Source organism: Netta rufina (genome assembly GCF_964035555.1).
Source record: "Netta rufina genome assembly, chromosome: 6".
Classification (NCBI taxonomy): Eukaryota; Metazoa; Chordata; class Aves; order Anseriformes; family Anatidae; genus Netta; species Netta rufina.
Genome location: NC_140129.1, coordinates 9,989,046 through 10,013,030, shown reverse-complemented (window position 1 = coordinate 10,013,030; position 23,985 = coordinate 9,989,046). Strand labels below are relative to the sequence as shown.

Below are 23,985 nucleotides of genomic sequence, written 5' to 3'. Positions count from 1 at the left end.
AATAGTTTTGTTTTTCTCTCTCCTTTCAAACTTTACTTGGTCTTTGGCACCATCTTACATCCATACAAGAAGAAAGGTTTATACAACACATTGATTATGCATCATGTAACATTACTTGTTTTTGTGATATTCTCATCTCTTTTCAAATTGAATTCTATGCCTTCTTTTTTCTTTTTATGCCCAAGAAGACAGTCTTCAAAATGGTCTTTAAAGCAATATGACTAAACTGTTGGGAATCAGAAGGAGTTATTATGGAGACATTTACACATTGTACAAATTCTATCTATGCTCAATGCAAAAAAGTCTACAGGATGAATAATAGCAGTCTTACCAGGTTCTACAGAGCCAGGGGTTTCTGTTGTAAGTATTGGAAGCTCTTCAAGAATATTCTGCACTCTCTTTTCTAAAGTTGGCAGTCCCGTGAAGTCCTGTACTACAAGCACACGGTCAGGATCATTGGTAATGACCTGCAGCTGGTTCCTGTCTACATTCCTGGCTCCTACACCCAGAGGTTTAATAATCGTCGAGGCGATCACGTTAGCGGGCCTGTTGACGTCATCCTGGGACCGATCTCCGAGGATGACGACGAGGTGCTGTGGCACTCCATCTTCTATCCTGCTCCCTGCGGACTTGATGAAGTAGTTCTTCACCACATAGTCTAGGGCTTTGCCAGCATTCACAGGGGAACCCCCTCGAAGCCTCAAGCGGCGGATGGCTTGCAACACGGCATTTTTGGATTTGTGGGTTTTCAGGTAGAACTCGGGGAAGACGTTATTGCTGAACTGCACCACGCCAATTCGCACTTTGTTTGGTCCAACTTCGAGCTGCTGAACAATTCTGCTGATGAAATCCCGAATGTGAGCGAGCCCATCAGACCTAACACTGTCGGAGCTGTCAATAAGGAAGACTATGTCCTTTTCCTCACCAGAAACTTCTACAGGGAAGAAAGAAGAGGAAGAGTTATTTGTGTGCCAAGTCTTTGCTTAAGCTTTGTAGGAGGATTTCTGTGATATCTGTTCTCAAGTGATGTAAAACTACACAACATATTTTAGCCAACTTTAGGCATGGTGCTTTGTAGAGCTTCTCCAGAAGGGCTTGTGTGTGAGTGCATGCACGTGTTAACAGTCTGCCTAATATATCTAAGCATGCATTACTCAGATCCTTATCTGCTTTATTCTTGGACAGTCTTCTCTGGATTTGTCAATGTTTCCATCTTTGTTTTGCCCCAGATTTATGTCTGATTTTCCTAGAGAGCTGCTAAATACACAATTGTCACACATTGCAGTCTTTGACTTTAAAATCAAATTAAATAATGTATTTAGTTACTAAGGCTGAATGTCCACATATCTAAAAGTGGTCTCCTAAAATAGTATGTGTGCTGCCTTTGCTTTTAACTGAGGAAAACTTTAGCTTAGAAGGAAGGGATTGAAAATTTTTTACCTCGTTGGGCAATATTTACTTGAACAGCAACACAGAGGCAGATGGTAGTGACAGGGCCTTACCTACAGTTGTGGTCACATCTCCCAAGAGCTGTCTGATTTGGTCCACAGTCAGGGTCTCAATAGGAGTCAACAGCTTCTGTTCAAGGCTGGGCAGCTCCTGGAAGCTGGAGACTTGGTACACATAGTCAGGGCTAAGGGAAATCTGTACCATCTCCTCAGGATCCATGTTCTTCGCTACAACCAGAGGTGCCACCCCTACTTGTTTGACTTGCAGTGATGGGAACTCTAAGTCGTCATCTGACTTGCGGGAGGAGAGGATGACCAAAAACTGAGGGACACCCTCTTCTATACGGCTCCCAGAGGGCCGGGTGAAGATGGTCTTTGCCACAAATTCAAGGGCCTCCCCGACGTTCACCTGCTGGCCTCCCTGTGGCCGCAGCCGCCTCACGGCACTTTGCACCTCGTCCTTGGTGGAGTGGGCATTGAGCAGGAACTCCACGTGGGGGTGCTCGCTGAACTGGACCACCGAAATCCGGGTGGTGTCGAAGCCCACGTCCAGGTTGGTCACTATCCTCTCGATGAGGTCGCGGACAAGGTAGAACTCCTGGGCAGCATAGCGGGAGCCGTCGACCATGAACACAACGTCCCTCTTCACACCCGCTGCGGAAAAGAAGGCAGCAGTCAGAGGATGCACTGGGCATTGCCTACAGGGGTCAGCTAAGCTCATCGTCTACATCACTGGCCCGTGCCTTTGGCCACGGGGAGGATGCTCATTGTTTCTTTCCCCGTGATTTCTCCTGGGAGGCCCTGCAGGCAGCTCTGGGTCCAACCCAGAGACTGGACCAATCTGCTCGGTGCATTCTCAGGCGGTGCAAGAACGCAGAACAGTGATTTCCAGGGAAAAAGAAGCAAGAGGGAGCAGGGGAAACATGGAACAATAATTTCTTGTGGGATCTCCACACAAGGAAATGTAGCTCGGTGATGCTCTTTACTCAGGGCAGGCTGCCAGACAGCCTGGGGCTGCTTTACACTTGGTACCACCCCTCTTTCCTTGGCTTTCTCCTCTAGGACAGCTTCTATCCCATTATTCTCTTAGCTTCTGCTATTTCCAAGAAAACATTTTCTGCAGTGATAATTCAGGTCAAAGCCTGAATTATTGCTGAGTATCACACTGACAAATGAGGCTGGGGGAAAGCAGACTGACTGAAGGGAAGGGACAGATAGAGTAGGATGGTGGATTTCAAAGGGACTCATTAGGGTTGGGTACCCTTCATGCCTTTGGGACAGGTTTACACTGGATGGGTTTCATTCAAAGCGAGACCAGAAATGGAAGATCTGATCCTTTTCCACTCTCCCTTCCCCCTGTGAATGAGCATAGCAAATGTTAGACACATCAGAAGAAGGTCTCACATTTAGCAGAAAGGTGACCTGGATTTGCAGTTGTGTGGAGGTGTCCCTGTAGCATCTAAATATCGCAATTTCCATTCCGGGAGGAATAGTATGGACTGAAATAACAGCCCATTGACTTTAAATGAGATTAAAGTCCTGGCATTCACTTTATGTACCTTCCATGTGGATACAACATGGACCACTTTGTAGGACCACAATTAAACATTGCTCAGCTAAATGACATAGTTCCTACTAACCCTAAGTACACCAAAAAAAAAATAAAAAGATAGTGAAACAGTGAGATCAAGATGGATGTGTAGCCATGACCATCTTTGCTTTTCTGTTTGTGTTGCAACCATGATGTTACTAAACATCATATTTTGCCGCTGGCTCTTGGTGCAGACACAAACATCTTCTCACCTGGGCTGGGTGATGTAAAAACCAGATCAGGGGCAAGTGACTCTATTTCTTTCTTGGTCAGCCGGATGACTCTGTTGGAGACGACCTGCTGCACCGAATCCAGCTGGCTGAAGTCAGGCACAGAGATAGCAAAATCTGGGAGGAAGGAAATTGTCTGCAGCTCCGTGAGGTCAGCATTTCCAATCCCGATGCCAAAGGGCACTGTGCCGCTTGTCTTGAGGACCACCGAGGGCCTCCTCACGTCATCCTGGGACCGGTCAGCAGTGAGCAGAATCAGGAACTGTGGGACACCCTCAGCTATCCTGCTGCCGCTCGACACCGTGAACACGTTCCTGATGAGATAGTCGAGGGCTGCTCCGGTGTTCAGAGGAGATCCTCCCATAACTGTCAGCCCCTGGATGGCACTGACTATATCTGCTTTGTCTTCATAGGCATCGAGTAAGAACTCAGGTTGTACGGCATTGCTGTACTGCACGATGGCAACACGGACCTTGTCGCGGCCAATATCCAGGCTTTCAACAACTCTTTGGACAAAGGTCTTCAGCAGAGGGAAACCTCTTCTGACACCATCCGAGCCGTCGATTAGAAACACCACGTCCTTCTTCTCACCTCTCTCAACTACTGTTTGAGACAAGTAAGGGAAGGGGGGAACAAGTGAGATTCTCTTTGGAAGTGATTATCATTACCTGAGCGCACTGAATCGAAGGAGTGCAAGAGTCTGGGGAGGGGAAGGCGAGGTGTCAGAACGGGCGGTTCGGTTCCTTTGCAATCGGATGCAATCCCTGGTGAAGAGGCAGATGGGTGGAAGTTGGTGGGAACCACAGTGCAACGTGTGCTGTGCCTTACCCACCAAGTCATAGAATCATAGACCCATAGGAAATAGGGTGCCAAGGGCCTCTGGGTGCCATCCCCTACCAGAGGGCAGAAGAGACTGGGATATCAGGGATTTTAGCTCCCAGAAAAGCCTGAGTTTCAGAAGAAAATGTCTTCATAGGTTTACTGTTGAGAAGGTGCTCACAAGGAGCCAATGAAGAGAGAAAAGCTTTCCTCAAGCATCACCAAACTTAGAGATAAATGATCCTGCACATGCTCTGACAAAATAAGAATTTACTGAAAAGCACATCCAACTGAAAATGCTGAAATGTTTTTTGTAAAATGCAAGTCATTGTGTTTTATTTTTTTTAAAAGGTTTGACTTCAAGCACAAAGAGTAGTAATTGTGAGTAGACATTGTTTTTTTTAAAAAAAAAACGACCACTGTGGTGAAATCTCAGAGATCTGAAAACAGCCGATGAGTGCTGCTGTTGACTAACAGAATTGCAAAACTTTGGCTCAGCAAAGCAGAAAATGTCACTGAGTCACAAATGCTGAACAGGACAATGTTATCCCCCAAAGTGTCATTGTCTTGTTTATAGCAAAGTCAGCGGGACAACGGGAGCATCATCCATTCCTCTGAAGAAAATATTAAATGCCTGTTTATGAACGCTAGAAATATAAAGAGTTATCGAGCACAGCTGAAGTCGTAATACAGACTTCAGACCAAAGTAATTATTTAGGAGGAATGTCAGAAACTTGGTAGGTTAACGTATAGGACTGAAATATTCATATAGTTTGCTGAACAACAGAGAAAGGAAGATGGAGCAGATACTGCCTGGTGTATCCCAGTTCCATACACTTCCTCTGAAGTTCAAGAGCACAGAAAAAGTGTTCTAACGTAAGACTCTAGGTATAAGATAGAGGAGAAATATTATACATACTCTTGTGAGGTGGCTCTCTTTTAGCCAAGAATATTAGGAATATTAAGTGGATGCAGCTACTGGTGAGCTGTTAGTGGAATCAGTTACAGTACCTGGTTGTCAAAGGGATTTTAAGCCCCTCTTCTGGGAAGGGGTTACAAAAGAATACAAGCTTCTTAATAGCATTTAAGGAAACCTAGCTACCCCTCTGAAAAGTGATGTAAATCAGGAGCTCTTCATTGACATGAAGCATGAGAGGATTCACATAGAAGTGCAAATGGGATCAGATTACTAAGGAGTAGTATTCCAAGCCAGCACCGGCCAAATCAGAAAGGCCACAGGCACAAAATGAGATCCAGCAAGAAGCATCCACAGTAGCAAGAGTTTGTTTTGTAAATACTTTACAATAAAAGGAAGATCAAAAATAGAGTTGGCCTTCTATGCAGTGAAAGCTCTTGATAGATGATGTCAACATGGGCAAAATGTTTAATGCCTTTGACATCCACCTCCCACAAAAAGTACAGCCTGCAGCTGGCTGACACAATTCCTTCCAGCAACATAGGGATATGGTTTCTGTCTTGCAGAAGAAAAGATCAGGCTAAGAATACTCAGATATACCTAAGCATAAGCTATTTTTGAAACAAATTGAGCCTGATGAACTTCTGTCTGTGGCACCCAAAGAGCAGTAGCACTCCCCTAACCATTGGTAATTCCCTCTGAGATCTTGTGGACTGGATGAGGAACAAGAAGACTGGCAAAAAGCAAATGCAGTGCCTATCTTCAAAGATGCAGGAAAGTAGATGGAGTACAGATGAGTCAGATAAAGTTCAGTTGCCTTCAAAAAAAGCAACCAAACGACACCAAATTATTAAACAGTTTGTAAGCACCTAAAGACAACATGGTGTGTAGTAATCAAGACTGAATGGTCAAGAAATCATCATCTCAAGCCATCCTGAGTTCCTCTGGGATGTCACAAGCAGCTTTTTAACAGAGAGGATGTAGACATCAAATTTATTTACTTAACAAGGTTTTGATGTCACCTTCTCCAGCAATCTCATATAGATTCAAAAGATGTTGACAAGACAGAAATGGTTTGAAAGGGGAGGACACAGTTCAAGAGCACCGGTCACCTTAGTTTGCATTGAGGCAGAAGGAATCTGCACAGACACGGGAAGGGCAACGACTTCACTGAGAAAGGATGAGGTAAGATAAGACTAGGGGACGTTATCTCTGGTCATTAGGTGCTGGTTGATATCAGAGAAACAAGGGTGAAAAGATATAAAACCTACAAAACCTACAAGGAACAAATGAATGAGACAGGTATGCAGCTAGAGACATGAGGACTGAGAAAAGACATACAGCAGATTTGAGGTGAGTGAAAGACTGTCAAACATAACACAGGAATGAGCTGACATCCGTGTTCCTGCTGAGCTTAAAGAGATGTAAAAGGCTTAAACTGTGACTAGGAAGGCAGAGGTTAAGGGAAACTGTCTACTGACAAGGATATTAAAGCAATTGCACAGGTTGATTAGGGAGATCAGGGAAATCTCCTCCACTGGAAGATTTTCAGAACAGATTAGAAAAATGACAGCCAGTCTTGGATGAGCAGATCTTGTTGGGGACAAAGGGATGTAGCAGATGGCACCCTGAGATCACTTCCAGCCCTATTTCTTTTTTATGTTTCTATGATTCTAAGTCCATCTGCCCAGAACTTTTAAGGAAAGGTGATGCAGAAGTCATTACTTTTCCTTGTCTCCTCCTGCTTCTGGGAGACAGGTCAATTCTCAAATTAGGGCTGCCTTTGGGAAGTCTCACAGATGGACACGGATAATTTCCAGTATCGCAGTGTCAATTTCTGTTTGTGGCCATGTGGTTCTTTTCTATGTTCTTTAATGACTCCATATTCATTTACTGAGCTTATAAAGGTAACTGAGTCAAGACCATCTAATTTATTGGTGCTTGTAGAAAACATAGAAACTGCCATCACATCCCTTAAGAAGTAACAGAGCAATAAACAGAGCTCCTCCAGAAAAGGGAGGATGGAAAGAGGAATTGAGATAAGCCTTAATTTGTTCCTTCTAGCCCTTGCCCAGCATAGCATGTCAATTTATTTGGCTGGGGCAATGACTCTCTGCTACTTCACATTTGTACCATGTTTTGCACACGAGTAACAGCATCTACTGCAGCTCTTGCAGCTGAACAAAAAGCTTTTTCCTTTGATGGCATCACTTATCTTTAAAACTGAGTTTGGATTTCAGTGCTTTGCTGGATCAGACCAGAGGAAAATCCAAGTAAAATAGCAATTTCTACGTAATCATTTTTAAACATCACCAGGCCAAATTGCCCCAGTTACCAAAGAGAAGGGGGCATGTAAATGGTGTTTCTCAGCCTCTCGGAAACCACAGAAACCCTGGGTCCCTGTACCTGTTGGCTGAAGCTGGATAGTTTTCAACAGGTTCACTATGTTTGGCTGAAGCTCTGAAATCCGAGCGAGGGAATCAACGTTCAGAATGAACTGCGGGGCATAAACTATCCTTTCCAGCTCTACAGGGTCAGCATTTTTGGCTTTGATAGCAAAGGTCACAACTCCGGCTTGCTTCAGAGCATCTGATGGTTGCTCCACATCGTCAGATGATCTCCCAGCGGCAAGGAGGACCAAGAACTGGGGAACTCCTTCTTCGATCCTGCTTCCAGCTTCCTTCACAAACAGCCTCCTTATGGCTTCCTCTAGCGCAACTCCAATGTTCAGTTGCTTCCCAGTTTTTAACTTCATCCTTTTCACTTTCAGAAGCATGTCATGCTTAGACGGAAGTTCAGAGAAGTCAAATTCAACTTGGATGTTGTCACTGAATTGAGCTACAGCTACTCGTGTGGCATCGGAACCCACGTTCAGGTCAGAAATGACTTTGTGTACAAAGTCCCGGACGGCAGGAAAGCTACCCAAGAGGTTGGCTGAACCATCAATCAGGAATAAAATATCTTTCTTGCTTTCTAGAATAAATTCACAAATGAAAAGAGGGGAAAAAAAGACATGAAGGCATTTTTCTTCTTAAATGTCATCCTAGAAACTTCTTTGTCTATTACCTGGATTTCAATATGCAAAGCAAGTGATTATCATTTCCCAAAGAATTCAGAGGCTACAAGATTAAACAGTACCTTTGCCGTATTTATCTGAGGAGGAAAGGAAAGCAAGGACACCTCTCCTAGGACTCAGTAAATTCAGGCACCATAATCTCATATCATATACTGTATCATAGCGTGTCATCTGAGTCATATCATAAATTAATCATATCAGAATAGGCCAGTGACATCTCTGTTCTAGCAACCTACCAACAATGGAGGCATGAAATACAATTGCAGTGGAGCATTTTTTTTTCCTATTTAAAGGCTCATTAAGCAATACATAGACATTAGTTTATACATACATACATAGAATATTTTCTGTATTCTCTTAAAGTACTTCTCTCAGTTGCATCACAAGGCAGTTAAATCCAGAGGTGACTTATGGCTTTGGGAGGAGAAAATTCCTTTTACCTGTTTCCATTTGATGTCTTTTTAATTTCATTGAATGTCCAAGGCACAATCGAGCACCTCATGTTTTTGTATCTTAATATTTTTCGTCTTAATCATCTCCTTTCCATACTAAACAATCCTGGATGTTTTTATGTCTTCATATGCATGTAGCCAGAATAAGAGAATTATTGAGCAAACATCTGTTTAGAAAGGGTTAAACTTGACAACAGTTTTTGAGCTTAAGGTTAGAGACTATCTTTGAAGTCAAAATCAGCCTCTGTGATAGCCTGATAATATCACTTCTTCAGAGAGGCTCTGGGAAGTGATTTACCTACCTGTACATGGCTAGACCTTTGCTCCTCTATGCTCATTATCACCATTTCTACCTTTCCACACCACTCCTTGTGGCCAAAAGGACGTACTCCCCTTGCCTGAGCTAGTACAGGCAGTGCACTTGCAGGTTGTGATGTTATTATGGTGATAGAAAGGGAACACCTGGACAAGTGACTAGTGGGCAGAGACTCACTCTGATGGTCCTTCAGTCCTGACCTGCCTAAAATTGTGCCGTCTTTAGAATGTGCTAGCAAAGACTTCAACAAAATGAAGAGCTGACTGTGTCAGGCCACATATTTAAGGTTAAGCACAGTCCAAAATGCTTGGATGACTTGGACAAGCGTTAAGGTGTACACTGGGAACAAACAGTCAAGAGAAACATAGTTAACTCAATGCAGTCAACATGAAGGAAGGTATATATTACCTGTTGGGGCGAGTGGAACCTCCTCCACACCTCCACTAACATATGTTGTTATAGGCTTATTTAACTCCTGGGGTAAAGCTGTCAGATCACTGAAATCATCCATAAAATATACCATTCTTGGATTAAATGCAATCTGTTCAAGCTCTGCCTTATCCGCATTCCTAACTCCAACAGCAAAAGTCAGCACTCCGGCCCGAGCTAATTCATTGGAAACTTGCAAGAAGGGATCGGCAGACTTCCCTGCCGTCACCAGGACTAGGACCTGTGGCACTTGTTCATTTATTCTGCTCCCACCAGCTTCAGTGAAGTGATTCGAAAGCACAAAGTTCAGTGCAGAGCCAGTGTTCAGCACTGACCCCCCCTTGGGCCTCAGCTGCCCCATGCGTTGAATTATGTCTGATTTGGTTTGGTATGAGTATAGAGAGAACTCGGTTTTAGGAGTGTCACTAAATTGCACTAAGCCAACTCGGATTTTGTCGCTTCCGACATCAAGGTAGTTAACTAGGGTCACAACAAAGTCACGCACAAAGGGGAAGTTGGCATTTCCGACGTTGAGTGATCCATCCAAAAGAAAGATGATATCCCTTTTGGTTACTTGAACTGCAGTAGAGCACAGAAAACAACATGAGACATCATAGAAAACAAAATAGATTTTTTTCATGTGTGCATACAGCATGCGCCGTACACACATGTAAACCTTGTTAGGAGGAAGGGGGAAGTGGGGAACAGAAAGAGAAGAGAAAGACTGTGATTAGCAAACAACAAATAACGAGGACCTTGCTGGACAACACTCAGTTTGGCAGAGAAGGTTTCTGACTTGAGTTGAAAAGTCTTTAAGCATCAGGTTTATCAACAGGGCTCAGTCTCTGTTATGGCAGATGATTTTGAAGGCTGCTAGTGCCAGAGTTGCATGTTCTGGGCCATGTCTTTAGCTGGCAGAAGCTTCCTTGATTTTGGTGGAGCAACACTGAATTTTGCCTGTAGACACCCTGCTGATCATCATGGGTTTGCTCAGGGCTTTCCACTGCAACTTTAGCAAATATTTCTGCGTTTTGGCACATAAGGCATTGCTTGACACCCAAAACTACCACCCCCTTGCTAAGACTTCCCCCAGACATCCCTGGACATAGAGAACCATGTCCTGCCCCCGAGCAGTGACTGCTGCAGCCATGCTACCCTTGTGCTGTGCGGCCAACAACGGCTGGCCCACGGTGCTGAGCGAGGCTCTGCTTCCATGGGAAAACTCTTCTGCCAAGTAACCAGTTTGGCTGGTATTTTGCGTGGGTATTAAAAATAGCTTTTACTATTGGCTTTGAGAAGTTGGTCTGGATGAGGCTGCAATGGCTGCCCGAGACACCTGCCTTTCCAATGACAGGATTTGGTGCAGAAAACTGCATTTTGATCTCTGCAGTTAAAGCCATGCATGTAGCAGGCTGTAGGAAGGGGAAAACTCTCCACTTTTGCCGGTAACTGGACAGTTCTCAGCTCCTTCTTTAAGGCTAAACTCATCCTAGACTGTCTTTCAGCATTTGAGCCCTGAGACATAGATATGCAATATCACCCCAAAGACATTTCAAGTTCTCCCTTATGCTTTTTTTTGTCTTAATATATCATGGCCAGATGACAGACCAAAATGCTGAAACTTTAAGGTCTCAGAGAAAGACGAGCTGGCTCTTCCAGTGTACCTATGGATGCTTTCCTCCAAATAAGTTATCTGAGAACATACTTATGCCCATTGCTAATGGCGTTCAATATCTTTCTGTTTTATCCCAATTACCTATGGATATATGGTTACATTCATCCACCTCTCTGGCTGGCCTTGTCACTGTAAGCTTGCTGTCCTAGTACTGAGCTATTAAAAACAGAAGTGAGAAGAGGGCTTTTTGGATTACAGGCATTGCTCTCAGATTCACAGATTGTCTTGTTTTTTTGCATTTTTAATTGTTCCCAGAACAGTTTCATTCAAGGCCCAGGGTGAGAAAATATCTTTAGATAATCTAGTTGAAATGTAACAGACAGCCCAGTGTCATAATTAGTTATGTTACTAATAATACTCTGTTTACAGAGTGGGATATGTTTACTTGCTTATTGCAAATGTGTGTAGCTGTGAGTACAGTCAAGCAAAAGAAGTACAAAAAACATAAGCTGCATGAATAAGCTTTAAAGAATAAGGAAGTTTAGGAACATTTTTAATTTGCATTGAAAAATAAAAATGTCGGGTTTGGTATATAGCCATGCAAAACTGTATTAGCAGGAAACACATTCTGAAAAAAAGCTTATTAAGTAAGTCTCGTGATATTCATCTTAATTAAGGACAAGTATTGGCTAACTAATTTTAAAATGTCTGCTCTTTGTGTAGATCAGTCATTGGCTTTTAATTTTTTAAGGACCCTTTCAAAAATCCATTCTATTTTGCCCTGTGGTTTATAATTTTAAATTACTTGGGGAAACTAGAAAAAAGAACGTGGACATAGTTTGACACCCACTTAAGCCAATCTCACTCTTGACCTTACTGGGAGCTGGAAGAAGTCCTATTTTACTAACGTTCATACGTCATGGGACAGAATTTCAAGGTTCAAATATGATCTATCATGACAAGAATTCAACCTCAAGCATCTCTACTGGGGACAAATCCTGAGAAATTTGGTATAAAATCTCTATGTAGATAAAACACCTTCTAAAATACCAGGAAACTTCCTCAGAAGACATGACTCTAGCTACTGGATCGCTTCCCAGTCTACTGATGTCAATGGAAAGAACAAGTTAAAAAGAATACACTGGCTTCACAGGGCTTTGAATCATCTTCTAAACAGATTAAATTAAAGTCAACACTACACTAGTCTCGTATGCCTCTTATGGCATGAGCTGAATAAATGTTGATAAGAAATTATGTTACTGAAGCGGGCATTTCAGTCCAACAGTGTCAGGGTAGCTTTCTCTGAACATCTCCTTGAAGAAACTTTCTTATTTTCTTTACACTCAGAACAATTTTTTTAGCTTTCTTGAGTAAATATCCACTACAGATGATTTTCAAAATGGGAAAGAGATTATGATAGTCACAGTGTGTTCTGTTCATAGGTTACACAAATCCTAAATGAGAGAAAAAACCTCCACTGCACAATCTTAGCATTTATCTAGCAAGGCTTGTCTTTCACGTCTCTGCTTTAAATGTTGGTGACAAACGTGGAATGGCATAAAATCTCCAGAAAGTGTTGACAAAGGTATAATAACAGGCATGCTACCGAATTTGCCAATCTGTTCATGCACATTCTGCAAACCAAAGAGGCAATGTGTAGCTATGTTGAAACACATACTTCATGCTTTTTCTTGTGATCACTACATGTAAAAAAATAAGTTGGCAAAATCATAAACCATATCTCCTTTACTAGAACAAGGTGATTGATTACCTGATGGAGGTTCTTGGACAATCATTCCTCCAGAGAGTGTCCGGATGGGCGACAGCACTTCAGGAAGAATGGCTTGCATGAATTGAAGGCGGAAGTCATTTGGCTGGAACACGAAATCCCTCTCATGGGCAATTTCTTGGAGTTCTGCCGTGTCGGCATTTCTTGACCCAACAGCAAGGGTCACTATCCGGTTCCTTTTCATTTCTGCTGCAGGTTGGTCAACGGCATCCCTGGACTTACCACCTGTGATGAGCACCAGCATGGGGAGCACCCCTTCCTCCATCCTGCACCCGGCAGCACTGGTGAAGAAGTTGTTCCTCACAAAGTCCAGTGCCGAGCCAGTGTTGAGTGCTGTGCCGCCCATGAGCTTCATTTTCCTCACGTTAGCCATCACATCCTTTCTGTTCTGGTGGGTGTTAAAATAGAACTCTGGCTTCACAGTGTCTGCGTACTGTGCCACTGCAACTTGGATCAGGTCGGGTCCAACCTCCAGCCTTTGGACGATTTTGGCAACGAAATCACGAATTGCATTAAAGGGGCCAGTCCCCAAAGCTGTTGAGCCATCTATCAGGAAGACTATATCCTTCTTGTTCACTTCAATAACTGCAAGTAATGATACACACACGAATATAATGTCAGTGAAGGCTTCCATCACCCCCTCCACATCAATTCAATGTCAACAGCCCAGCAACATTTAGGACTTCTTGTTTGTTTGAGGTATAGTTATTTTCAACGTGTTTATAAAGGTCTTGATTTCAAAACAGAATTGTGTTTTAGGTTCTAGTGGAGGGCTAGTAAGAAATCTGATTAAATGTTTCCCCTTTCAAAAACATAGATAAGTTGAAGAGTCGCGAGAGTTGCATTGCTTGTAAAATTTAATATTAAAATGCTTAAGCAGCAAAAACAAAAAAGAAGGGCAAAAATTCAGGAGAAATCCTGGTACTCAGCTGCGACATGAGACAAAATTATCAGGTGGTGCTCCATGGTCTGCAGTGAAGCCATCTGCATAATGTCAGAGAGCAGTTTGGTCTCATTTTTGGACTCATTTTCACAAGAGCAATGACACAAGTAAGGAACAGTCTCCACTTACTGAACATACCTGGACTGTGGGTCTTCGCGTCCTACATCTTATTTCTTATCTAACAAAAACAAGTTATGATTTTTCTTGGCACAGCCAGCCCAGTCATGGAAGAGCTGAATTCTATTCTGGTTGCCATGTCTTTAGTAAAATATGTCGCCTAGGCGGTAATCTCTGAAACTCTATATTGACGATGGCATAGGACGCAGAAAGAGCACAATTAGCTTTCCAGTTCCCAGGCTAAGTTTGAAGGAAGATAGTTAGGGGGAAAAAAAACTGTTGTGCAGCATTGAAACCAAAACACCATCATATTTAACACAGCAGATGAACATGATACAGCAGTAAATATTAACAAGACCAATGCTCATTATGACAAAAGCATTATACGTGATCACGATGGGAGGTAACCTCAACACTTTCTTTCAGCCGACCCCCATTTATTCTTCGAAGCAGCGAGCCATGGCTAGTATTGTGAAGAACCCCACTCACAACATCATCCACCCAGGTTGTGTCCTTAAATCGCCTGCCCACCTATGAGCTCCTAAGGTGGAGTCAATACTCAAGGGCGCAAGTCCATTGCCCCCCAGGCTCAATGCACAGCCCCAGGAAATCTGAGACCCAGCGTCACCAGGACCTCACACCACTCAGGGCAAGTAGTAGCAAACACTCTCTGTCATGCCCAGATGGGAAAGGGCAGCCCCTCATCCCATCAGGGCTCCTCTGCATGGAGGCTATTTACTTTGGATTTGAAGAAAGAACAAAGCTTTGGCTGCAGTCCTCCTTGGCCCGACACCAGCTGGCCACAGAAAGCAGTGCTGTTCTCCGTCAGGTTTCTCATGACGGGCAAGTGCTCTCAGATTGGGCTGCCCCGAGGAGTGATTTAGAGCTGGAGACAACTTCTGCAACTCGGCTGCCCCGGGACTGCTGAGAGACCCACCTCTGACGGGGAGCCTTGCAATTGCCCCTCACCTGCTGGTGGCTTGGACCAGCAGCGCATTGACCGCCCAGGCTGTCCAAACAGAGCTACCCACACAGCTACGAGGATTTATTTAAGCTCTCCCCTTCCCAGAGCCAGGAGATATACAGTGTTCTTCCCCCCCGGTCAGTTTTGTCTTTTTTTCTTGATCAATTACTGCGAGAAGGAGAGGGCTGAATACAGGAAACTTTCCAAATGGAGAGCAACGCCTGAAATCCCTGCATTGTATCATCCAGAAAAGATGTCTGAAGTGCTTTCTTTGCTTGTCAGCAGCTAGATACCCAAAAATGGAGACCCTGGGGACTTTTGACTTTATATAGAAGTTTGTGGAAAACATCAAAGGGGCTTTGCAAAGACGAAGGAGGCCACGAAGCAATAGCTCCCTCCTCTACTAATTCCTCTCACTTCTCTTGAATGCTGCAGTACATTTCCTTAGAGAAGAAGAATGCAAGAACTGAAACCAAAACCCACAGGAAGAAGGACCCCATGGTGCTATTTTCAATGGATAAAAAGCAAAAATATTTAGGGAAGGTTGTACACATCTCATAGGGTCTGATCCAGAGCCCAGTGAAGCCGATGGCAAGTCTCCCAGGAATTTCAAAGGGTTTGGGATCAAAGCATTATCTTTGACTGTCAAAGTCATTACACTCCCCTAGGAATGTCAGAGGGTGTTTCCCTCAAACCTGGCCTTGCACTGTTCCCTTCTCATTGCCATCTCAGCTATCTCTGGTGAAACACCACATCTGATTTAATCACCAGTCACTAAAGGAGAGGGGAGAGAGGCAGAAAGGCACTTTGAGAGCCCCTTTCAACCCTAGTGTAAAGCCCAAGAGCTCAAGTGAAGCAAGATGACTTCTTTACTGGACAGGAATGCTTGGCATCTCCAAGGGGCTTTGCATCCCATTCCAGCTGCTCTGTGTGTCCCAAACCACTGCTTTATGCCCCAGACTTCCAAATGTATTTCCAAGGACACTAGGTAACGGAAATTCCCTAAAGTTCCTTTGCAAACACCACCTTCTCTATTTAGCAGGTCCACCTAGAAGTGATTGCATGGGCTGATGCTACTGTAGTACCTTCTACAAACAACCTCAGTGAAAAACATTCAAAGCGCAGATGAAACCAAATGTACCAATATTTTTAATCTGGCCATTCTCTGATTAAAACATTGAAAAGGAATACACTCAGATTTTAAAAGCTCAGAGCATTGGACGTACTTCTGAACTAATGATCCCTGTCTTCTAGCCCCTTGGAAATGTCCCACCTGCTGGGTTTAAAATTTGTGGGGCAGAAGATGGGTTTTCCATAGACTTGCTTGGGTTCTGTCATGCATGTTTTTAGCTAGACATGCATACTTCAGCTTATTTAGCTAAATATGGTTCTTGTGGGGCTCTGCAGGGAAAAGTTCTTTGTGTTTCTTCCTGCAATAATCAAGGCAAGGTCATAAAATGATCTTTTAGGCAAATTCCTCCCTTTGATTTGAGCCATGGGACAGCAAACATGTTTAGACATAGATTAATGAAGACATCTGGGATGCAGTTTTATAAGTCAACATACATCACGAGTTGAACAGCATGTACAGAACTCCAGACTGGCACTCAGATCCCCAAAGCCTTGTTTGCATTACACGTTCTGGTGATCATCTGCAGGAACTCCAGCCTGGCCCTTCCCAGGGGCCTCCAAAATGCAACGTGTTGGGTCTTTCATAAAGCTCGCTATCAGTACATTTAACTCAGTCATAAAATCACAGGGTGAGAAACTCTTAATCACCTACATGCTCCATAAAACCAGCACACAGCACTGTGTGTTCGTTATTCTACTGCACCCAAGCTAATGCTAGACCAGAAATAATGGCAATAAGGACTTAAGGTGATAAAGTGACCTCAGCAGAATATGGACACCCACATTTTTTATTTTTTTATTTATTTTTTTTCCCATGGCCTCATGGAAAGCTGCAAACTTAATTAGATTAGAGGTTGAAGGGAAACATAAGTTCGCAAGGTAGGGATTTTGCTTCAGAAGAACTAAGGGCTGTTTTGCTTCTAAGTTCAACACAAGAGCCTCTAAATAAGCTTCAGGGTGGATTTTTACCCTTTTCCCAGTTATGGTGCACAGTTCCAATGAGGTAGGTCATTTTACTCTTTTAGTAAACTGGTAATTTCAACTGTTTGAAACAGGGATCTATTTTACATCCCTATTGGCTTCCCTAGTCACATTTCATTCTGATGCCACTTTCAACTGACATATAATGTAAGCTTACATGACATACATGTTTTCAGAGCCAAACATGCTGAATTGTTTACCTCCAGGGGTGCTTAGATACCATAATAAGGATTATATGGGCCTTTTTATACTCTTAGATACCACAATAAGGATTATATGGGCCTTTTTATACTCTTAGATACCACAATAAGGATTATATGAGCATTTTTATACTCTGCTTGTGTTCTTTAAAACTCCATGTCATGCAAGTTATAGACACAAAACCTTATGGTTTTCAAAAGAGAACCCACTGGGTAAATGAGTTTCTGCACATCAGTTGCACATTTTCTCCAAAATCAGACCAGAGAGATGCATTGCAAAAATAATTAAAAAGTAAAATTTGTTTTTAAAGCGTGCAAAGTTCATCAAAATGCAACAGTCTAGAAAGGCATACATACCTTCAGTCACAATGGTTGGGGCCTCTAACAAAATGAGTCTTTGGGCCACTCCAACAATGTTGGGCAGTAATAATTCTTGAAGAGCATCAAGGTTACGGATATCCAGGGCAGTAAATGCGAAGCTTCCATCAGTAGCAATCTGCTGCAGCTCTGCACTGTCAGCATTCTGGACCCCAATGCTAAACGAAAATATACTAGCTTGCTTCACCGCTAACAAGCCCTCTCGGATATCATCACTAGACTCTCCACCACTTATCAGCACTAAAATCTGAGGCACCGCTTCCTCTATCCTGCTGCCTCCCGCCTGGGTGAAGAGGTTCTCCACCACAAACTCCAGTGCTGCACCAATGTTAGCTTCCTCGCCACCGCGGAAACTAAGTGCCTTCACGGCATCCAGAACATCTGCTTTTGTGGAGTAGCTGTTCAAAGCGAACTCGGTTCTGGGTTCATCACTATACTGCACCACCCCAATGTGTATTTGCTGAGCTCCAACTCTGAGGCTTTCAATCAAATTTACAAGGAAATCACGTATGGCTGGAAAATTGACACTTCCGATGTTGTTTGATCCGTCAATAAGGAAAATAAGGTCAGCAGACTCTTGAGCTTTAAAAAAAGAAATGCAAAAGGTGAAAGCATTACAATGGGTGATTACATGCAGTTGTACAGTGTTCTGACATGTTTCGTGGAAAACCAGTAAGAAACACGAAAATGAGAAAACAAAACACATATTCACTGAGGAAGTGACGTTTTTGCCTCTTAGTTCTGCATTCTGATTGAATATGAGTTTCCAGCCCCGGCATCTGCTCCCCAGGGCTGGGCAAAACCTGAGCTCATGGCTGCTGTTACATGGGAGTCAGTGTTTTTGAGGAGAAAACTCTGCAAAATGTAATTTTTGGAAATCTAGGTCCACCACATCGCTTCTCAGTCCTGTCTAAATATTTAGATGGACAGAGACAAAAGAAAATGATGGATTTTGGTGGCAATTCACCCTGAAGAGTCTGGGTGACAACACAGTAATATTAAAAAGAGTTTTTCCTCCTTGAATTGCAGTCTCTCTCTCTTTTTTCATTTCTTTTTCTTTTTCTTTTCTTTTCTTTTTCTTTTCTTTTCTTTTCTTTTTCTCTTTTTTTTTTTTTTTTTTTAAGAAAAAACACTATTTACATGGAAAGTTTCAGCCTGTCTTCTGCAATTCTATTATTTTGCTGTTTAAAAACAGAGGCTGAATATATTGGCTTCTCCCAGCAAAAGTAAATATTATTTGAAATGCATTTGTTAGAAGCAACTGAAAAGGTTTTGATTACAGTTTTTGCTCTTTGTAACTCTTTTACCAGCTGTCCAGCATATGCACAATGATATTTGTCCAGCAAACTGACCCACACAATTGTCTACCCATGCCATACAAGGCTGTCTTTTTGATTTGCACAGATGCATTGATTATCATCAATAGATGAGTTTGGTCTGTATTTTTTCTGGATATTTTCTGGACTCTCGATATTCAATCAAGGAATGCAGAATCAGGTTAAAACAGGGTGATGAAATCAGTCATGACACAATTATCCAACTCTATTTGTTGTGACTATACCCAGATGATCGCAAGCATCTGCTGAGAATATACACACACCAAACAAAACTTTAACATGGCATTAGCGTGGTTGTTGAGGGGGAAGCATTTTTTTTCTGTGAAACTTACCGAAGCAGACCCAAAATGGCCTGGTGTCTGCTCTTCCTCCTTTAGCTCAAGTAATTTTACCATCAAGATCACCAAGAGCTTTACGCATTCAACAGGCAGGGGAAGAAGACCCCAAAGTATGCTCAGATTGTTCATGCTACTATTTCTCCAATCTCATCAACAAATCAAACTTCAGACTATTTGCAAACGACTGAAAAGTTTGGAAATCTGGAAATCTGGTTCTCAGCTTTTTGAAAGCTGAAGGTGAACCCAGTAGCAGAACTGGCATGGAGTTTAGCAAAGCCAGGAATAAACCTGCTGTCTTTGCGATTAGAATCGTCAATAATTTTTTGGCCCCTACGGAAGTTTTCTGGTAAATGTTTCATACACCACAATGCCGCCAAGAGACTCAGATATGCAATTCCAGCGACAAAGGGTCACCAGCTCCCTGAGCCAATTTTTGATGGCCAACCTCAGCTTGGAGAACATTGACGTGATTGAGAATTGCCAAGGACTTGGGGTCTCTTTTTCAACACGAAGTTGAAAGCTGTGAAAGTGCTTAGGGTTGGCTTTGCTGTGACATTTGTGGTTGGGTTGTACACGTTCTACTTCATAACGTAAAGGGAAGAGAAATCTCAAGGTGGTTCTACCCAGCACTGTTTCAGATACCCTGGCTGTCCTTTTGAGAAATGAGACTTCACACGCCGATGGGCGTCATCGCGGGTCACTCCCGCCGAAGAGAAAACAGATACAAAATGGATGTGTTGGATAATTTGTCATCACTGTAAAAACCTTTGTTCTTCAATGCACGTTTATGGAACAAGCTGGTGCTGGAGGACAAATAAAAGCATGCTTGTTACACAACTAAGCAAGGAGGGTCAGATGAGACAGACAGCTAAGATTTAACGAATATATCAGGGCAAAGTCGGGGCTGACTTCCATACTTACGATAGTCAGCTCTGGGGACTGCCACAGAACAACAGCTTTAGTACTCTATATTGGAAATACTACATGATTGTTGGTTTTGTTGGTTTTTTTTTTGTTTTGTTTTGTTTTGTTTTTTATTGCATTTCTGTTTCATATACAGGTTCATTTCTAGTGAAACATCCATGACATTTTTACATATGTTAATGCTACATGGAGTTATCAGCAGAATAAATGACTTCCTAAACTCTTAATCAAACTTGCTTGTACTATGCTTTGCACACCACATATTTTCATGCAAGGTTTAGGATCTGTAACATCTTTTTTCCATGTTTAATGGTACTCCACAGATTGCCTGTGCAAAGTGCACAGAGACAAAACTGCGATAGTAGGATTAGCTTAAATTTTGTGTTACAGCAGGGGAAGGAAACACTTGCAAATGCTATCTCTGAGAAGAAATGAACTCGGAAACACTCCCTGATGTACATGAGGTAGGAATTTGCCTTTAAAGCTTTTTAAGGAAAGTCTGAGACTTGGGCCATTTGTAGTCTACAGGGCTACCAAAGACAAATTCCCCCATTGGTTTCAACATTGTGGCCCTTCATGGTGGAGATGCTCATATATGAGCATTCATATATATATCATATATAGCATTAATTTTACACATGAATCGACACGTTTTTTCTTAGAAATGGCAGTTTATCTCTTCTTTCTGCGGCAGCTGATTTCCTTCCCTGTGGCTTTCACATGACTTGGGTATTTGCCCTGTCAAGCACTTTGCACAAAAAAACACGTGTGAGCACAGCCTGTTGGTGATGCTCGGTGTCATGCAGTGATGGAGAGTATCCAGTGGGGCTGACGTGAGGGTTAATCAGACAAGACAACACAGGGGATTAATATTACACCTCATTACACTGCCATTGCCTTACGTTACCCCACAAGCTATTGACCTTCAGATGGAGTCTCAGGAATAAAAAGAAAGGTTTGATCTCTCAGACTTCTGTTTTGAAACACAACAAAGCTGCTCAGAAGGCCCTTTCCACGCTGTCATTTCATAAACAGAGGAGGGACAGAGGAAGGCTCTAATTTTTTCCAGGCAAATTCGGCCCCCAGCTTTTGGCCAGTGCAGATCCATTGAAGCCGACGCAGTTTGTGGAGATGTTTCGGTTAGGAGAAGGGCCCAGAGCCCCATCAGGTGGAAGTCATCAGCTTGTAGAGAAGGCATCTGAGTAGCATCTCGAAAGGGATTGCCAAACCACATGCCTTCTCTGAGCAGATGAGGAGCAACGTCTGCGGGCCAGCTCAGAGATGGGGTTTTAGGGGAGCAGTTCTCTAAGCAGGCACTAATTTTGCTGTCTTCAGCCGAGAACAGGAAGAATAGTAAAGCTTTCCAGAGTCACCGTGCACTGGAATACGGACTCCCAGGACCCTTCTGGAACTGCAGGGCTTCGAGGGAGCTACGTTCCCAAAACCTGAAGGGGCTGCGAGGTCCTAGGGAGAGGGACAGATCTCCTGGCATGGCAGCACAGTGCTGCTCCTGGCCATGGTGACATCCCAAAGCCACACTCAGCTGGGACGTTCTCATCCCACCGTGCCGTCGGGGTCCCTTGCACAGACCACATTTCCCACTGCGCCCACCAGGACATTCCCCCTGGTATCCCTGCAGCCAGCAGAGACCTGTGCAGTCTCCAGAGGGTTTAGGGTCAGGAGCAACGTGGCTGATGTGGCTATCTCCTATTTCCCTACCTTGGGAGGTGGATAGGATGGGGCAATTTAATATATCTCCCATAAGAGCTCCCTACACTTGCCTTTCCATGCCATGGGTGCAGAAGGATGTCCCTAGGGGGGCTGCTGCCCCTGCCAGGGTCCTGGAGCACTGCCTCCTGCAACACGTAGCATGGGGGCTCAATTTTCAAACCACGGCATGCCCAATGGGCACAAGCACGGGGCCGTACGCTTCAAACCTTTGTTTTTAAACCTCTGAACGTCCATCTCAGTCTGCCCCTACAAAGGCTTCAAAGAGTGCAGCACCAGCAGTCACCATGCTGATGGGAGCTATCAGCATGGCCAGGACAGAGCGCAGCAGTTGGCCATTACCTGTGATGTCTTTAACCAGTCCTTTGGCCCCAGCCTTTTCTGGAGTCATGGATGTACGGACACTTGCCACTAAGTCTCCAACTATGCCGTGGAGAGCGGTAAAATTCTCTAGGTTGAAAAGGTGCGTATCGAAGGGCTCACTCGCTATTTCCTTTAACTCCCCTTCCACCGCATCCTGCACGCCGACCGCAAACATGTTTACATGGGCCGATTTAAGGACAGATGATGGCAGAGCCACATCATCCTGGGATCGTCCGTCCGTTAACACTATAATAACCTGGGGAACTCCTTCACTCGCTCTGCTTCCAGCAGCTTTAGTGAGATGGTTCTCGATTAGGTACTCTAATCCTTTTCCAGTCTTGGTGCCTCCCCCCATGTAAGGCATATTCGCAATATGGGACAGCACGTCTTGGTTAGAGGGGTACGTGTTTAACTGGAACTCTGTGTGGGGGTTTCCGCTGAACTGGACCAGTGCAAAACGAAAATCATTTCCTCCCACATCTAAAGCCTTTACAACATCATACAGAAACTCTCGAACGAGTTGGAAATGCTCCTTCCCAATGCTCCAAGAGGAATCCACTAGAAATATTATATCAGCCACAGCAACGGTTCTGACAGCTTTAAAAAAACAGATGGGGTTTAGGGTTTTCTACCAGCCAGCGCAAGCATTCCTCCTCGCACAAACGACCGACGGCCTCTTTGGCATGGGGGCACCAAAGCCCGGTTTCCCCTCGTCACCCCGAGCAAAACGAGAAGCACTGTGGACTCCAGGCAGAGACAGGAAGGGACAGCATGCGACCTACCCTTCCCTGGGAGGAAGGCAAGAAGATTCCCCCCTCCTGAGCCCTGCCTGCACGTGAATTTGGATGCCAGCCCCAGGTCAAAGCACGAGGTGCAAATTTAGGCTTGCTCAAACATAGCCTTGGCGCGTTTGCTGGCTTCCTGGTGGTGCAAGGAAGCAGGGACTGCTCGTGGAAGCAGCCTGGGTGCTGGCCTTGGGTTTTCCGTGGTTTTTTACTTCCTCTAACCCCCTGGTGACACTGGCTCCGTTCCAAAGGATGCCAGCGCCATGAGAACCCAACAGCCTCCCTGCGGGTTGGCAGCAGTGCTCTTCTCGCTTCTCCCTTTTGCTCGTATGCATGCAATGAAATCAAAACAGCTCTTCCCAAGAGGAAACCCAATAAGGGTCTCCCTGGGAGCCAAAAACTCCACATCCAGCACCCCGGCCACGCAGAGCATCCTCCAACGCCGGCCACGGGCTAGCAACATGCTTGAGAGGGCCTACGCCCGGGTCGGCCCAGCAGGGGCGGAGGAGCAGGAGGCGAATCACAATGTACCATGGACATGCACATTAAAAACCAAAGGGTGCGAACGTCTCGGTGTGAGCGAGCAGCATGTTGATAGAGGGGTGCTGTTGGGGTTGGTGGTCCTGTCTTACCTGCTTGCTGCTGGGCACCAACCAAGCAAAGGCCCAAGAGCAGGAGGCCAAGTATTGCCGCGAAGGGCAAATGCCGGTGTTTCCTCATTTTGGTCTGTTATTTCCCGTTTTCCTTTTATTCTCTTTGTTTCAAAGCACCCAATGTGAGACCTAAAGGAGAGAGAGGGAGAGGGAGAAGGAGGTTAATGGCCTGGCTGTTATTAAATACCTAATTGTTAATGGCTACTTGTTACCATCACACCTCCTGCAAGAAGAGGTCAACGCAAAGTTGTGCGACTGTCATCATATCCATGCCTGCGCTTAAACAGATGAAACACAAGACAGAAAAGCACAGACATGTTTTTTTGACACTTCCATGCTGCATTGGTGGGGAGAAATTATTTTAGTGCTGGTCAGGTCCCGCTTTGTAGAGGAGCCATCGTTCCCATCATGATGGCATTTAATCACTGCTGTAGGCTTAGACGGCTTTCTTCTTGCCTATAC

At 44.1% G+C, this 23,985-nt stretch overlaps 1 protein-coding gene across 3 annotated transcripts in view; it reads right to left on the bottom strand.

Moving 5' to 3' along the window:
• COL6A3 (collagen type VI alpha 3 chain) overlaps positions 1 to 23,590 on the bottom strand; it is a gene marked incomplete at its 5' end in the record, with an annotated part of 49,633 nt that extends 26,043 nt beyond the window's left edge. For 2 of the 3 annotated variants that reach the window (XM_084289531.1, XM_084289532.1), the window contains 9 exons: positions 332 to 934; positions 1,503 to 2,102; positions 3,252 to 3,872; positions 7,411 to 7,977; positions 9,257 to 9,856; positions 12,664 to 13,266; positions 17,375 to 17,977; positions 22,065 to 22,682; positions 23,503 to 23,590. In XM_084289531.1, coding sequence (XP_084145657.1) covers positions 332 to 934; positions 1,503 to 2,102; positions 3,252 to 3,872; positions 7,411 to 7,977; positions 9,257 to 9,856; positions 12,664 to 13,266; positions 17,375 to 17,977; positions 22,065 to 22,682; positions 23,503 to 23,590 — 4,903 coding nt within the window. The remainder of the gene's footprint in view (positions 1 to 331; positions 935 to 1,502; positions 2,103 to 3,251; positions 3,873 to 7,410; positions 7,978 to 9,256; positions 9,857 to 12,663; positions 13,267 to 17,374; positions 17,978 to 22,064; positions 22,683 to 23,502) is intronic. The other variant, XM_084289533.1, reaches the window with a different exon arrangement.
• Positions 23,591 to 23,985: the final 395 nt, after the last annotated feature.